The sequence below is a fragment of the Aquarana catesbeiana genome, linkage group LG08 (genome assembly GCF_042186555.1).
Source record: "Aquarana catesbeiana isolate 2022-GZ linkage group LG08, ASM4218655v1, whole genome shotgun sequence".
Classification (NCBI taxonomy): Eukaryota; Metazoa; Chordata; class Amphibia; order Anura; family Ranidae; genus Aquarana; species Aquarana catesbeiana.
In genome coordinates this window covers 10,556,157-10,568,677 of record NC_133331.1, presented here as the reverse complement: position 1 = coordinate 10,568,677, position 12,521 = coordinate 10,556,157, and the positions used below count along the sequence as shown (strand labels likewise).

The window sequence follows — 12,521 nt, the reverse complement described above, 5'->3', positions numbered from 1 at the left end:
ACAGGAAGCCTCAGAGCGCTTCCTATTCATTCATCCATCCAAGTCTTCACAAGATTCTTGTCAGAAACCATGAAATCAGACCGAGACAGAAGTACAGTTAAATCGCACTTGTTTAATAATAAAAGTAAAAAGAACAAACGTAGTTTAAACATAGCCAAAGTTCAGAAACATAACGGATAGTCAGCCAAGCCAGAAGTCAGGGATCAATGTAGAGGAACAGCAAGCAGGATCTGGAGCCAGAAGGGATGTCAGCAAAGCCAGTCTTTAAACAGGAACGCAGGAGATGGTTTCTTGTGATGTTGACCAAGGCAAAGACAGAGCTCCTCTGGACTCGGACAGCTTAAGTAGGCAGGACTGACGAGCAGGATATCATCAATAGGTGAGTAACTGTGGAGAGATAGGAGCTGGCAATTAGCCGGCCAGCTCAGAGAAGGAAGGGCTGAGCACAGCCGTGACAATTCTTGGATATTTCCATTTGTGACAGATTTTTGAGGAGTTTGGAGCATTTTGGGGCCTGCAAGATGAAGAAAAAAAAAAAAAATATCTTGTAGATAAATGTTAGGCTTGCAGAACATGGGGGTTTTTGATCCAATGTTTACAATTGAGTGTCTGCATGGACCTGGCTTTAGTTTGTCTCAGATATCGTTTTTATGCAAAAGTCATACCTCCTGAGTATGGGCAATATGGCAACTTGCTGACTTGACAAGATCCACGGGCAGCGTCAATTCACCAAGAAGACTCAGAAGTAGAATACAATGTCAGTTATTTACAAAGGATGTTTTCTGGGTATTTGTTGAGTGACGATAAGACATTTCTTGCTAAAAAGCCTCCATATTCCACAAGGGCAAGGGCTCGTTTACACTTGCTTCAAAATGTGCCATTGGACATGTTGTTTTTTTTTTTTTTTTTTTTTTTTTTTTACGGCACTTTGAACGCCAATCAAAGCTCCTGTCACTAAATAAAATCTTACAGTCCTGGTCACACGTTGTTTGCTTCGCTTCAAAAAATGATCCCCCATGTCATTTTCTTAGTGCTTCAAAGCATCTCTAAAGCCTCCATAGAAGTCCTATGATAAAGCCTGCTTACAGTACCTGCAGCTTCTAAAAGGCTTTTATGCAGTGTTAGCTTTGCTTTGTTTTGGAGGTATGAGATATCCCAGGATGCACTGGGAAACCAACAAGGGAACTGGAAAGATGTCCTTAGCAGTCACTACCGGTTCATGTGTATATATTCTGTGAGTATCTGGTGCAGACATCACATCTGGTGTGCAGAGTGGAGCAACAGAAAGGTCAGCGGGCTCCAGACTGGAGCGGAGCAACTAGCAGATGGCACACAGTGGAAAGTGAGTGGGGACCGGAGAGAGAGGACTGAGCGGCAGAGGATCAGCAGAGCTGGGGGACCAGAATAGGAGAAACTAGCAATGTCACACATGTGGTGAGCAGTGTGGGAGCAATATTGGGGAAGTTGAGCGGTGACCAGAGAGAGCGGAGGATCAGCAAACCGGAGGATCAGCAGAGCTGGGGGTTACTACTGGGTGGGGGATCAGCAGAGCTGGGGGTTACTACTGGGTGGGGGATCAGCAGAGCTGGGGGTTACTACTGGGTGGGGGATCAGCAGAGCTGGGGGTTACTACTGGGTGGGGGATCAGCAGAGCTGGGGGTTACTACTGGGTGGGGGATCAGCAGAGCTGGGGGTTACTACTGGGTGGGGGATCAGCAGAGCCGGGGGTTACTACTGGGTGGGGGATCAGCAGAGCCGGGGGTTACTACTGGGTGGGGGATCAGCAGAGCCGGGGGTTACTGCTGGGTGGGGGATCAGCAGAGCTGGGGTTTACTACTGGGTGGGGGATCTGCAGAGCTGGGGTTTACTACTGGGTGGGGGATCTGCAGAGCTGGGGTTTACTACTGGGTGGGGGATCAGCAGAGCTGGGGTTTACTACTGGGTGGGGGGATCAGCAGAGCTGGGGGTTACTACTGGGTGGGGGGATCAGCAGAGCTGGGGGTTACTACTGGGTGGGGGGATCAGCAGAGCTGGGGGTTACTACTGGGTGGGGGGATCAGCAGAGCTGGGGGTTACTACTGGGTGGGGGGATCAGCAGAGCTGGGGGTTACTACTGGGTGGGGGGATCAGCAGAGCTGGGGGTTACTACTGGGTGGGGGGATCAGCAGAGCTGGGGATTACTACTGAGTGGGGGGATCAGCAGAGCTGGGGATTACTACTGAGTGGGCTGGGTGGTTGTACTGAGTGGGGGGTGGGGATCAGCAGAGCTGGGGGTTACTACTGGGTGGGGGGATCAGCAGAGCTGGGGATTACTACTGAGTGGGCTGGGTGGTTGTACTGAGTGGGGGGTGGGGATCAGCAGAGCTGGGGGTACTACTGAGCGGGGGATCGGCAGAGCTGGGGGCTACTACTGAGCGGGGGGAATCATCAGAGCTGGGGATTACTACTGAGTGGGCTGGGGGGGTTGTACTGAGTGGGGGGGGATCAGCAGACCTGGGGGTACTACTGAGCAGGCCATCTGCTGAATGTGGGTACTACTGAGCTGGGAACTTGCTAAACAGGGCTACTAATGAACTGGGGATCTGCTTAATGGGGCTGCTAAGGAGCTGGAGTTCTACTGGGCCCCTTTAAAACAAATAGAAAATTAAAACACACAGGGATTTGCCAAGCTTCAATAACACTTCAAAAAGCATCACAGAAGCATCAAAAACACACCAAAAAAGCATGTTGATATGGTAGATGCTTTAGTGTGTGGTAAAGTTGAAGGAAGAGTAAGGGAGCCCTAAAGCAGAAAATATAATGAACATAGGAGTGTCTAACGAGGGGCTTGTCACGGTCAGGGGTCAGGCTCTGAGACCAGTCGTTATAGCAGTAGAGAGGCTCCCACTGACGAGCAGGCCGCCCTGGCAGATGACGCGGGCTCACTCAAGGTTCGGGGTCTAAGCACTAACCGGGATTCACCAGAGCTCCTGATGTTGGGGATGGGTTTTGCTGCATGTTAATACCAGGTCACGGTCCTCAGAATCTCCCCACCAGGAGGTGAGCAAGCCGGGGTCCAGTAGCAGATATAGCGGGTAGGGATCAAACAGAAGTATAGTCGGTAAACAAGCCGAAGGTCAGTAACAAGTGGTTGCAAGTTGGGATCAAGCAGAGGCGTAGTCAGTAGACAAGCCAAAGGTCGGTAACAAGTGGTAGCAGGTTGGGATCAAGCAGAGTCGTAGACAAGCCAAAGGTCGGTAACAAGTTGGGATCAAGCAGAGGCGTAGTCAGTAAACAAGCCAAAGGTTGGTAACAAGTGGTAGCAGGTTGAGATAAAGCAGAGGTGTAGTCAGTAGACAAGCCAAAGGTCGGTAAGAAGTGATTGCAGGTTGGGTTCAAGCAGAAGCATAGTTGAGGAACAAGCCAACGTTCGGTAACAAGTAATGATGAAGATATTGATGGCAGCAGGAGTGAGATATTGGCTGGAGAGAGCACAATAATCTGGCAAGCAAGAAGTGCAAAGGCGGAGCTTAAATCGGAATCTCATGGGAGGCGCAAAGGTTTCAAAGTTCAAGAAAAACCAGACACAAGGCAGGATCATTCAGAGAACATTCCAGCATCCCAGGTGGCTCAGCAAGAAGAGATATATCGCCAGTGACAGCAGAGGTCGCAGGTTCAGACCCGGGTCCTGACAGGGCTGGTCTAACAGCAAAACAGGGTAGATTAGAATGTACCAAATGCAATAAATGAATTAAACCGTGGCAGTAGAACTGATGAGTTGCCTGCTGCGATCAAAGGAAATGTCCCAGATTTTGGATGGAAGCCATGCTTGTCCATCTACAGCTAACTTGGAGAATTTGCACGGGCTAATGCCGCGTACACACGGTCGGATTTTTCGTCTACAAAAGTCCGACAGCCTGTCCGACAGACTTCCGGCGGACTTTCGGCGGACTTGCAGCAGACTTTCTAACGAACGGACTTGCCTACACACGACCACACAAAAGTCCGACGGATTCGTACGTGATGACGTACACCGGACTAAAATAAGGAAGTTCATAGCCAGTAGCCAATAGCTGCCCTAGCATGGGTTTTTGTCCGTCGGACTAGCACACAGACGAGCGGATTTCGGGGTCCGTCGTAGTTACGACGTAAAGATTTGAAGCATGTTTCAAATCTAAAGTCCGTCGGATTTGAGGCTGAAAAAGTCTGCTGAAAGTCCGGAGAAGCCCACACACGATCGGATTACCAGCCAGCTTTAGTCCGTCGGCGTCCGTTGGACTTTTGTAGACGAAAAGTCCGACCGTGTGTACGCGGCATTAGAATTGCTTTTTCCTGATTTATGTCTTTTTTTTTTTTTTTTTCCATAACTCTCTCCAGGTCAACTTAGAATATTTGGAAGCCAAGCTAGAATCTCTGGATGGTGAAGAATTAATGAAGATTAAGGATAACATTAACAGCCTGTTCCAGCACTGCATCCAGGCTCTGAAGGCTGAGCACCAGATCCGGGTGGTCAATGCATTACAGGTAATTCGTCCCCCACTTGGTTCTTCTCTGAAGATGAAATCTTTTTTTTTTTTTTTACTTGGAATAGGCGGGTCCTTCATGAAATACATTTTCCACATCCTAAGATATTTAACTTTTCTTTGCAGACCCTGTGTGCTCTAATTCGGGGCGTTCATCAAAAGAACAAGCCAACGTCGGGGTTTGACATCATTAACATGCTGATGGGGTTCGATAAGGCGGAACTTCGAATGAAGGTGAGTGTCCCATAGAAGAAGCCACCTTCATTTTGACCACTTCAGCTCCCGGCACTTTCTGGCATTTTCTGTTAACATGTAACAATCCAGTATTTTTTGCTCGAAAAATTGCTTTGAACCCCCAAATGAGAGAGATATATATATATATATATGTATGTTAATATAAATAAATAAATATATATATATATATATATATATATATATATAATGTATATTTGTATGTTAATAAATTATATATATATATAATATATAAATTTATACATTTTTTTTTAAATAAAGCAGAGGCCTGAGAGAATAAAATGGTGGGTGTTGCATTTTGTTATGTTGCATGGTATCTGCGCAGGGATTTTTCAAACGCAATTTTTTTGGAGAAAAAAAATACACTTTTTTGGGGGGATTGTAATGCAAAAAAACAAAAAAAAATTCATAATTCAATTTTTTTGCAAAATATAAAAGCTGATGTTACGGCAAGTAACTAGATACCAGACATGTCACGCTTTTAAAATTGCAACGGTGGGAAACAACGTAAATTTTACTATCCATAGGCGACACTTTTAAAGAGCAACTGCAGTCCGCTCACATAATCTGTAGTAAAAACATCTTTGCCAATCTGAAGCTTCCCTCCAACCACATTGCATATTATTTTATATATACTGCGATTCTGTACTTGCCAAATTATGCTGCAGAAATCTCCCTCCACCGAGTCTGGCTGCAGCCATTTTAACTGTGGGCAGCTGAAGCTGCTGCCTGTTCACTTCCTGGATTTACACAGACACACAGAGGCACACCTTCAGCTATGCAGCTCTCATTGGCCCTCTTATGACTCATCCCTCCCTCCCTTCCTGGCAAACTCTCACGAGCGTGGGAGAGAAAGAGAGAGAGAGCTGTGCGTGATGTCATAAAGCCTAGGCTTATTAGCAAACAAGAGACAGGAAGTGGGCTGTATAAGGGATTTACTGGCGGAAAAAAAAATATTTTACTATCCAAAGTCAAAACAACAACAAAAAGGGCAGAAGATTTAATTGCTGGAAAGTTGAAAAAAATGACTGAAGGTCCGCTTTAAAGCCACCGTAGTTTGTTGCTATTCTACGAATGTGCGCAGTTTTAAAGCATAACATGTTGGGTATCCATCTTTCACATTATAAAAAATTGGGGTAAATATTGTGGTTTTGGTTTTTGGTTTTTCTAATTCATGAAAGTGTTATTCTACCGAAAAAAAAAAAAATGCATTTGAATAATTGCTGCGCAAATACCGTGTGACATAAAAAAATTGCAACCGCCATTTAATTCTCTAGAATCTCTGCTAAAAAAAAAAAAAAAAAAAAATATATATATATATATATATATATATATATATATATATATATATATATATATATATATATATATATATATATATATATATATATAATTTGTAAACAAAAAGTTCCGGAAAAGCCTTGGTCTGCAAGTGGATACTTTCGATACAAATATCATCCGATAAAGTGAATGTGTATTATTATGTATTATGTTTTTTTATATATAATGTGTATTTTTTTTTTTTTTTTATCAGACATGGAATATTTTTAGCATTAGCACCTCGGTGAACAGTCTTTGTTTTGAGTATAATACGCTTTGCTCTGTCCGTAGAACCTGATGGAAAGTCTGGATATTCTCCTGTGTGGGGACGGCTCTGAGAGCTTAAAGAGCCTCTGCTTGAAGCTGCTGCTCTGTCTGGTGACGGTGAGTAAATCTCGATTTTCTAGCGCTCATTTCGTACGATTGAATACAGACTGGGTCGGAATTGGACAGGAAAAGGTTATTATACAGATGGGTCTTTAGTATCATTTTACGGCCTCCTGCACAGTGCCGCAAAAAACAAAACGCCTGATGCATATAAATGTATCTAGACGCACTCCAATGTAATGAATGAACGCCCAGATGCTTGAAAACGTGGCTTTGGGGCGAATTTTTAACGCTGATTTTACCTCCACTAGAGCAAAGGCATCCAGGGGAAGGGAGAAAAAAAAACCATGCTGTGTGCATGGGGGGCCTAAAGCACAGCTCTAGCTGGAAACGGTTGGAGCCTATGTCAGGTTTGTATTGCCATCGAAGTCCCTTTTTTTTAGGTTGCCCCTCACTTTCTTGGTGTTGGGGAATCTCTGCAGATGGGACACGAACATAAACACATTTTTAGTAGAGCGAAAAAGGGTTCGCTAAAATTTAGAGGTAGAAATTGTGATTTTTTTTTTTTTTGTCTCCGCCTTGAAAAAGAAGTTCACCTTTGGGAACATGTTACATGTTCCACCTATTTTTAGGGTGGACCATGTAACATGTTCCCATTGTCTCTGCAGCTGGCATTGGTGAATTTGATCACATGGTACAGACAGGACCAATCACAGCCCATCTGTACCATGTGATTAGCTTTGACCAATCACGGTTAATCGCAACAAAACAGATCGAACGATTCAGTTACATTCAGTAAAATGCTTCCTTATAGCGATGCAATACACTGCTATAAACAAACATAATAAGTAAAAGAAAAAAATCCCGATCACTTCCCCAGAGCAGTAAAATGATACTATGGTAACAGATTGATCTTTTCGCAGTGTGTGTAAAAAAAAAAAAAAAAAAAAAAAAAAAAAAAAAAAAACATTGTAGAAAAAAAAAAAATTAAAAAAATTATAATGTGTATATGTGTTATATGTATATATGTGTGTGTGTGTGTGTGTGTATATATATATATATATATATATATATATATATAGTGTGTGTGTATACATACAGAATCTCACAAAAGTTAGTACACCCCTAAGTGAAACTGTCCAAATTGGGCCCAATTAGCCATTTTCCCTCCCCGGTGTCATGTGACTCGTTAGTGTTACAAGGTCTCAGGTGTGAATGGGGAGCAGGTGTGTTAAATTTGGTGTTATCGCTCTCACTCTCTCATACTGGTCACTGGAAGTTCAACATGGCACCTCATGGCAAAGAACTCTCTGAGGATCTGAAAAAGAAAAGAATTGTTGCTCTACATAAAGATGGCCTAGGCTATAAGAAGATTACCAAGACCCTGAAACTGAGCTGCAGCACGGTGGCCAAGACCATACAGCGGTATAACAGGACAGGTTCCACTCAGAACAGGCCTCGCCATGGTCCACCAAAGAAGTTGAGGTCACGTGCTCAGCGTCATATCCAGAGGTTGTCTTTGGGAAATAGACGTATGAGTGCTGCCAGCATTGCTGCAGAGGTTGTAGGGGTGGGGGGTCAGCCTGTCAGTGCTCAGACCATACGCCGCACACTGCATCAAATTGGTCTGCATGGCTGTCGTCCCAGAAGGAAGCCTCTTCTAAAGATGATGCACAAGAAAGCCTGCAAACAGTTTGCTGAAGACAAGCAGACTAAGGACATGGATTACTGGAACCATGTCCTGTGGTCTGATGAGACCAAGATAAACGTATTTGGTTCAGATGGTGACAAGCGTGTGTGGGGGCAACCAGGTGAGGAGGACAAAGACAAGTGTGTCTTGTCTACAGTCAATCATGGTGGTGGGAGTGTCATGGTCTGGGGCTGCATGAGTGCTGCCGGCACTGGGGAGCTACAGATCATTGAGGGAACCATGAATGCCAACATGTACTGTGACATACTGAAGCAGAGCATGATCCCCTCCCTTCAGAGACTGGACCGCAGGGCAGTATTCCAACATGATAACCACCCCAAACACACCTCCAAGACTATCACTGCCTTGCTAAAGAAGCTGAGGGTAAAGGTGATGGACTGGCCAAGAATGTCTCCAGACCTAAACCCTATTGATCATCTGTGGGACATCCTCAAACAGAAGGTGGAGGAGCGCAAGGTCTCTAACATCCACCAGCTCCGTGATGTCATCATGGAGGAGGGGAAGAGGACTCCAGTGACAACCTGTGAAGCTCTGGTGACCTCCATGCCCAAGAGGGTTAAGGCAGTGCTGGAAAATAATGGTGGCCACACAAAATATTGACACTTTGGGGCCCAATTTGGACATTTTCACTTAGGGGTGTACTGACTTTTGTTGCCAGTGGTTTAGACATTAATGGCTGTGTGTTGAGTTATTTTGAGGGGACAGCAAATTTACACTGTTATACAAGCTGTACACTCACTACTTTACATTGTAGCAAAGTGAATATAAAATGTTTTTTTTGTGTCCCTGATCACCGCCACATTATGTAAAATTAAAATAAAAAATATTCTGAAATTTTTTTTCTTTTCGTTTTTTTTCATTTTCCAAAAAAGTATGACAACATTACAACTTCAAAAAACCTGCCATGCCTCTTACCAAATACTTCAGGCTGTCTACTTTCCAAAAAAGGGTGATTTGGGGGGTATTTGTTCTGTTCTGGCTTTTTTGGGCCTCAAGAAATGAGATCAGTACATCAGGATTGATTGATTTTCAGATATATATCCCATAGTTTGTAGACTCTATAACTTTCCTACAGACTAAATAATATACACTGATTTGGGTTATTTTCACCAAAGAAATGTAGCAGAATAGATTTTGGGCAAAATTTTTCTGAAGGACAGTAACTGTTTTTGCAAAACTTTATAACAGAACCCCCCCCCCCCCCCCCCCCCAAATGCTCTGTCTTTTTTTATTTTTTTTTATTTAGCAAAACATAAAACCCCAGTGGTGATTAACTACCAGCAAAAGAAAGCTCTATTTGTTTGGACAAAATGATAAAAACGTCATATGTGTACAGTGTAGTATGACCGCGCAATTGTCATTCAAAATGCGACAGCGCTGAAAGCTGAAAATTGGCCTGGGCAGAAAGGGGGTAAAAGTTTTTGATTTTTTTTTTTTTTTTTACACATGAATTGAGGAGTGAGTTTATGCACGGGCAGGGCACTTTATTGGGTATATTAATATTCCCTGTGCTTGGGTGGGTGGTATTATTATGTGATATACAGTATTTATTGGTGTATAACACACACTTTTTTTCCCCTGATAAGAGGGTAAACAGTGCATGTATGTTATATGCCAGTATTTAAATTTTTTTTTATTACCAACGGGGGGGGGTCGGTTGTGTGTCAGGCCGGCCGCCTGCCCCGCGTCTCCTGGCCCTTGGAAAGCTCCGCCAGCATACTTTAAAGTTAAGAAAAAAATCACTGCCAGCCCCTTCTACTACACTCCTCCTCCTGTGTCATTGTTAACCGAAGCTTCTAAATATCTCTGTAATGTGCAGGGGGGGCGGCTGTGTAATGGGCGGGGGGGGGGGGGGTCTCTGTAATGTGCAGGGGGGGGGGTCTCTGTAATGTGCAGGGGGGATCTGTGTATTGTGCGGGGGGGGGGGGGGGGGGACGACTGTGTAATGTACAGGGGGGGGGGGTCTGTGTAATGTGCGGGGGGGGCTGTGGAAAGTTTTTTTTTTTCCCTGAAACTTCCCTCTCCTCTTAATTAGGGTGTGTGTTGTATGCCTGATAAATATGGTATATACATACATTTTATATACTTTTTTTTTTTTTTTTTTTTTTTCACGTATCAACACATATTATATTTTTCGTTTTGTTGCTATTTTTTTATATGATTTTGATTGACTAGTGCTGCACTTATTTTATTCTTATGGGGGGTTAAAGTTCCCGGTATTGAATTATATCCCTCAATGCAATGCAGGCACCTCGGTAAGAGGTGTCCATGTCACATCGTTGAATTAGCTTGATACGCCTGATTTTTTACTTTGGTCCAGAATTGGGATTTGCACACGGCAAACAACCCAACCCTTGGCGGTTTCTTGGGCATGTTAGAGCGCATTAGCAGTAAGCTGCTGGTATGCACTATTACCTTTTTATTCGGGCTTGTGTTGTTTTTCCGTTTCTGCAAGTTGGTACAGGAACATCGGCACAAAAATTTTATGCAAATTTCCACGGCCAAAGTATAAAATATGCTCTTATCTGATCTTCTAACCACCACTCTAATTATATATGCCTGCGGGGGTTTCCTTCCCACACTCCAAAGACGTGCTGGGAGGTGAATTGGCTCCTGTCTAAATTGTCCCCAGTATGTATGAATGTGAGTTAGGGACCTTAGATTGTAAGCTCCTTGAGGACAGGGACTGGTGTGAATGTGCAATATATACAGTGGGGGGAAAATACTGATTTGCCCCCCTGCAGATTGTGTAAGTTTGCCCACTTACAAAGAAATAAAGGGTCTATGTTTTTTATCATAGGTGTATTTTATATGATAGAGACAGAATAACCAAAAATCCAGAGAAAAACACACGATACAAATGTTATAAATGGAGTTGCAGTTCAGTGAGTAAAATAAATATTTCACCCCTTCGCAAAACATGACTTAGTAGTTGGTGGAGAAACCCTTGTTGACAAGCACAGAGGTCAGACGTTTCTTGTGGTTGGTGATCAGGTTTGCCCACATCTCAGAAGGGTCTTAGTCCACTCTTCTTTACAGATCTTCTCTAAATCCTTAAGTTTTCTTGGCTGTCGCTTGGCAACTCGAAGTTTCAGCTCCTTCCATAAATTTTCTATAGGATTAAGGTCTGGAGACTGGCTAGGCCACACCATGATCTTAATGTGCTTCTTCTTGAGCCACTCCTTTGTTGCCTTGGTGGTATGTTTTGGGTCATTGTGATGCTTGAAGACCCATCCATGACCCATCTTCAGTGTTCTGGCTGAGGGAAGAAGGTTCTCATCCAAGATTTTACAGTACATGGCCCCATCTATTGGCCCCTCAATGAGGAAAATTCAGCCTGTACCTTTTTTAGCAGAGAAACAGCCCCAAAGCATCATGTTTCCACCTCCGTGCTTGACTGTAGGGATGGTGTTCTTAGGGTCATAGTCAGCATTTTTCTTCCTCCAAACACGGCAAGTCGCGTTAATTCCAAAGAGCTAAAATTTGATCTCATCTGACCACAGCACTTTCTCCCAAACCTTCTGTGAATCAATTAGATGTTCATTGACAAACTTCAGACAGATCTGTACATGTGTCTTCCTGAGGAGGGGAACCTTGTGGGCACTGCAGGATTTCCATCCATGGCAGAATATTGTGTTACCAATGGTTTGTTTGGTGACTGTGGTCCCAACTGCCTTGAGATCATTCACAAGATCCTCCGGTGAAGTTCTGGGCTGATCCCTCACTTTTCTCATGATCATCCTTACCCCATGTGGAGAAATCTTGCATGAAGCTCCAGACAGAGGGCGATTGATGGTTATTTTGTATTTCTTCCATTTGCAAAAATTCACTCCAACACTTGTCTTCTTCTCACCAAGCTTCTTGCTGATGGTCTTGTAGCCCATTCCAGCCTTCTTCTCACCAAACTTCTTGCTGATGGTCTTGTAGCCCATTCCAGCCTTCTTCTCACCAAACTTCTTGCTGATGGTCTTGTAGCCCATTCCAGCCTTCTTCTCACCAAGCTTCTTGCTGATGGTCTTGTAGCCCATTCCAGCCTTCTTCTCACCAAACTTCTTGCTGATGGTCTTGTAGCCCATTCCAGCCTTCTTCTCACCAAACTTCTTGCTGATGGTCTTGTAGCCCATTCCAGCCTTCTTCTCACCAAACTTCTTGCTGATGGTCTTGTAGCCCATTCCAGCCGCCTTCTCAACAAACTTCTTGCTGATGGTCTTGTAGCCCATTCCAGCTTTCTTCTCACCAAACTTCTTGCTGATGGTCTTGTAGCCCATTCCAGCCTTGTGCTGGTCTACAATCTTGTCCCTCTTGTCCTTTTGACATCTCTTTGGTCTTGCCCATGATGGTGAGGTTTGAATGGAAGAAAGATTCTGTGGACAGGTGTCTTTTATACACCTAATGAGTTGTCGTTAGGA

The 12,521-nt window shown here is 43.9% G+C and overlaps 1 protein-coding gene across 1 annotated transcript in view; it reads left to right on the top strand.

The window, feature by feature from the left end:
* ARMH3 (armadillo like helical domain containing 3) overlaps positions 1-12,521 on the top strand; it is a 213,076-nt gene that overhangs the window by 31,611 nt on the left and 168,944 nt on the right. The window contains exons 4-6 of the mRNA XM_073595364.1: positions 4,357-4,503; positions 4,629-4,736; positions 6,366-6,458. Of these exons, the coding sequence (XP_073451465.1) occupies positions 4,357-4,503; positions 4,629-4,736; positions 6,366-6,458 (348 nt within the window). The remainder of the gene's footprint in view (positions 1-4,356; positions 4,504-4,628; positions 4,737-6,365; positions 6,459-12,521) is intronic.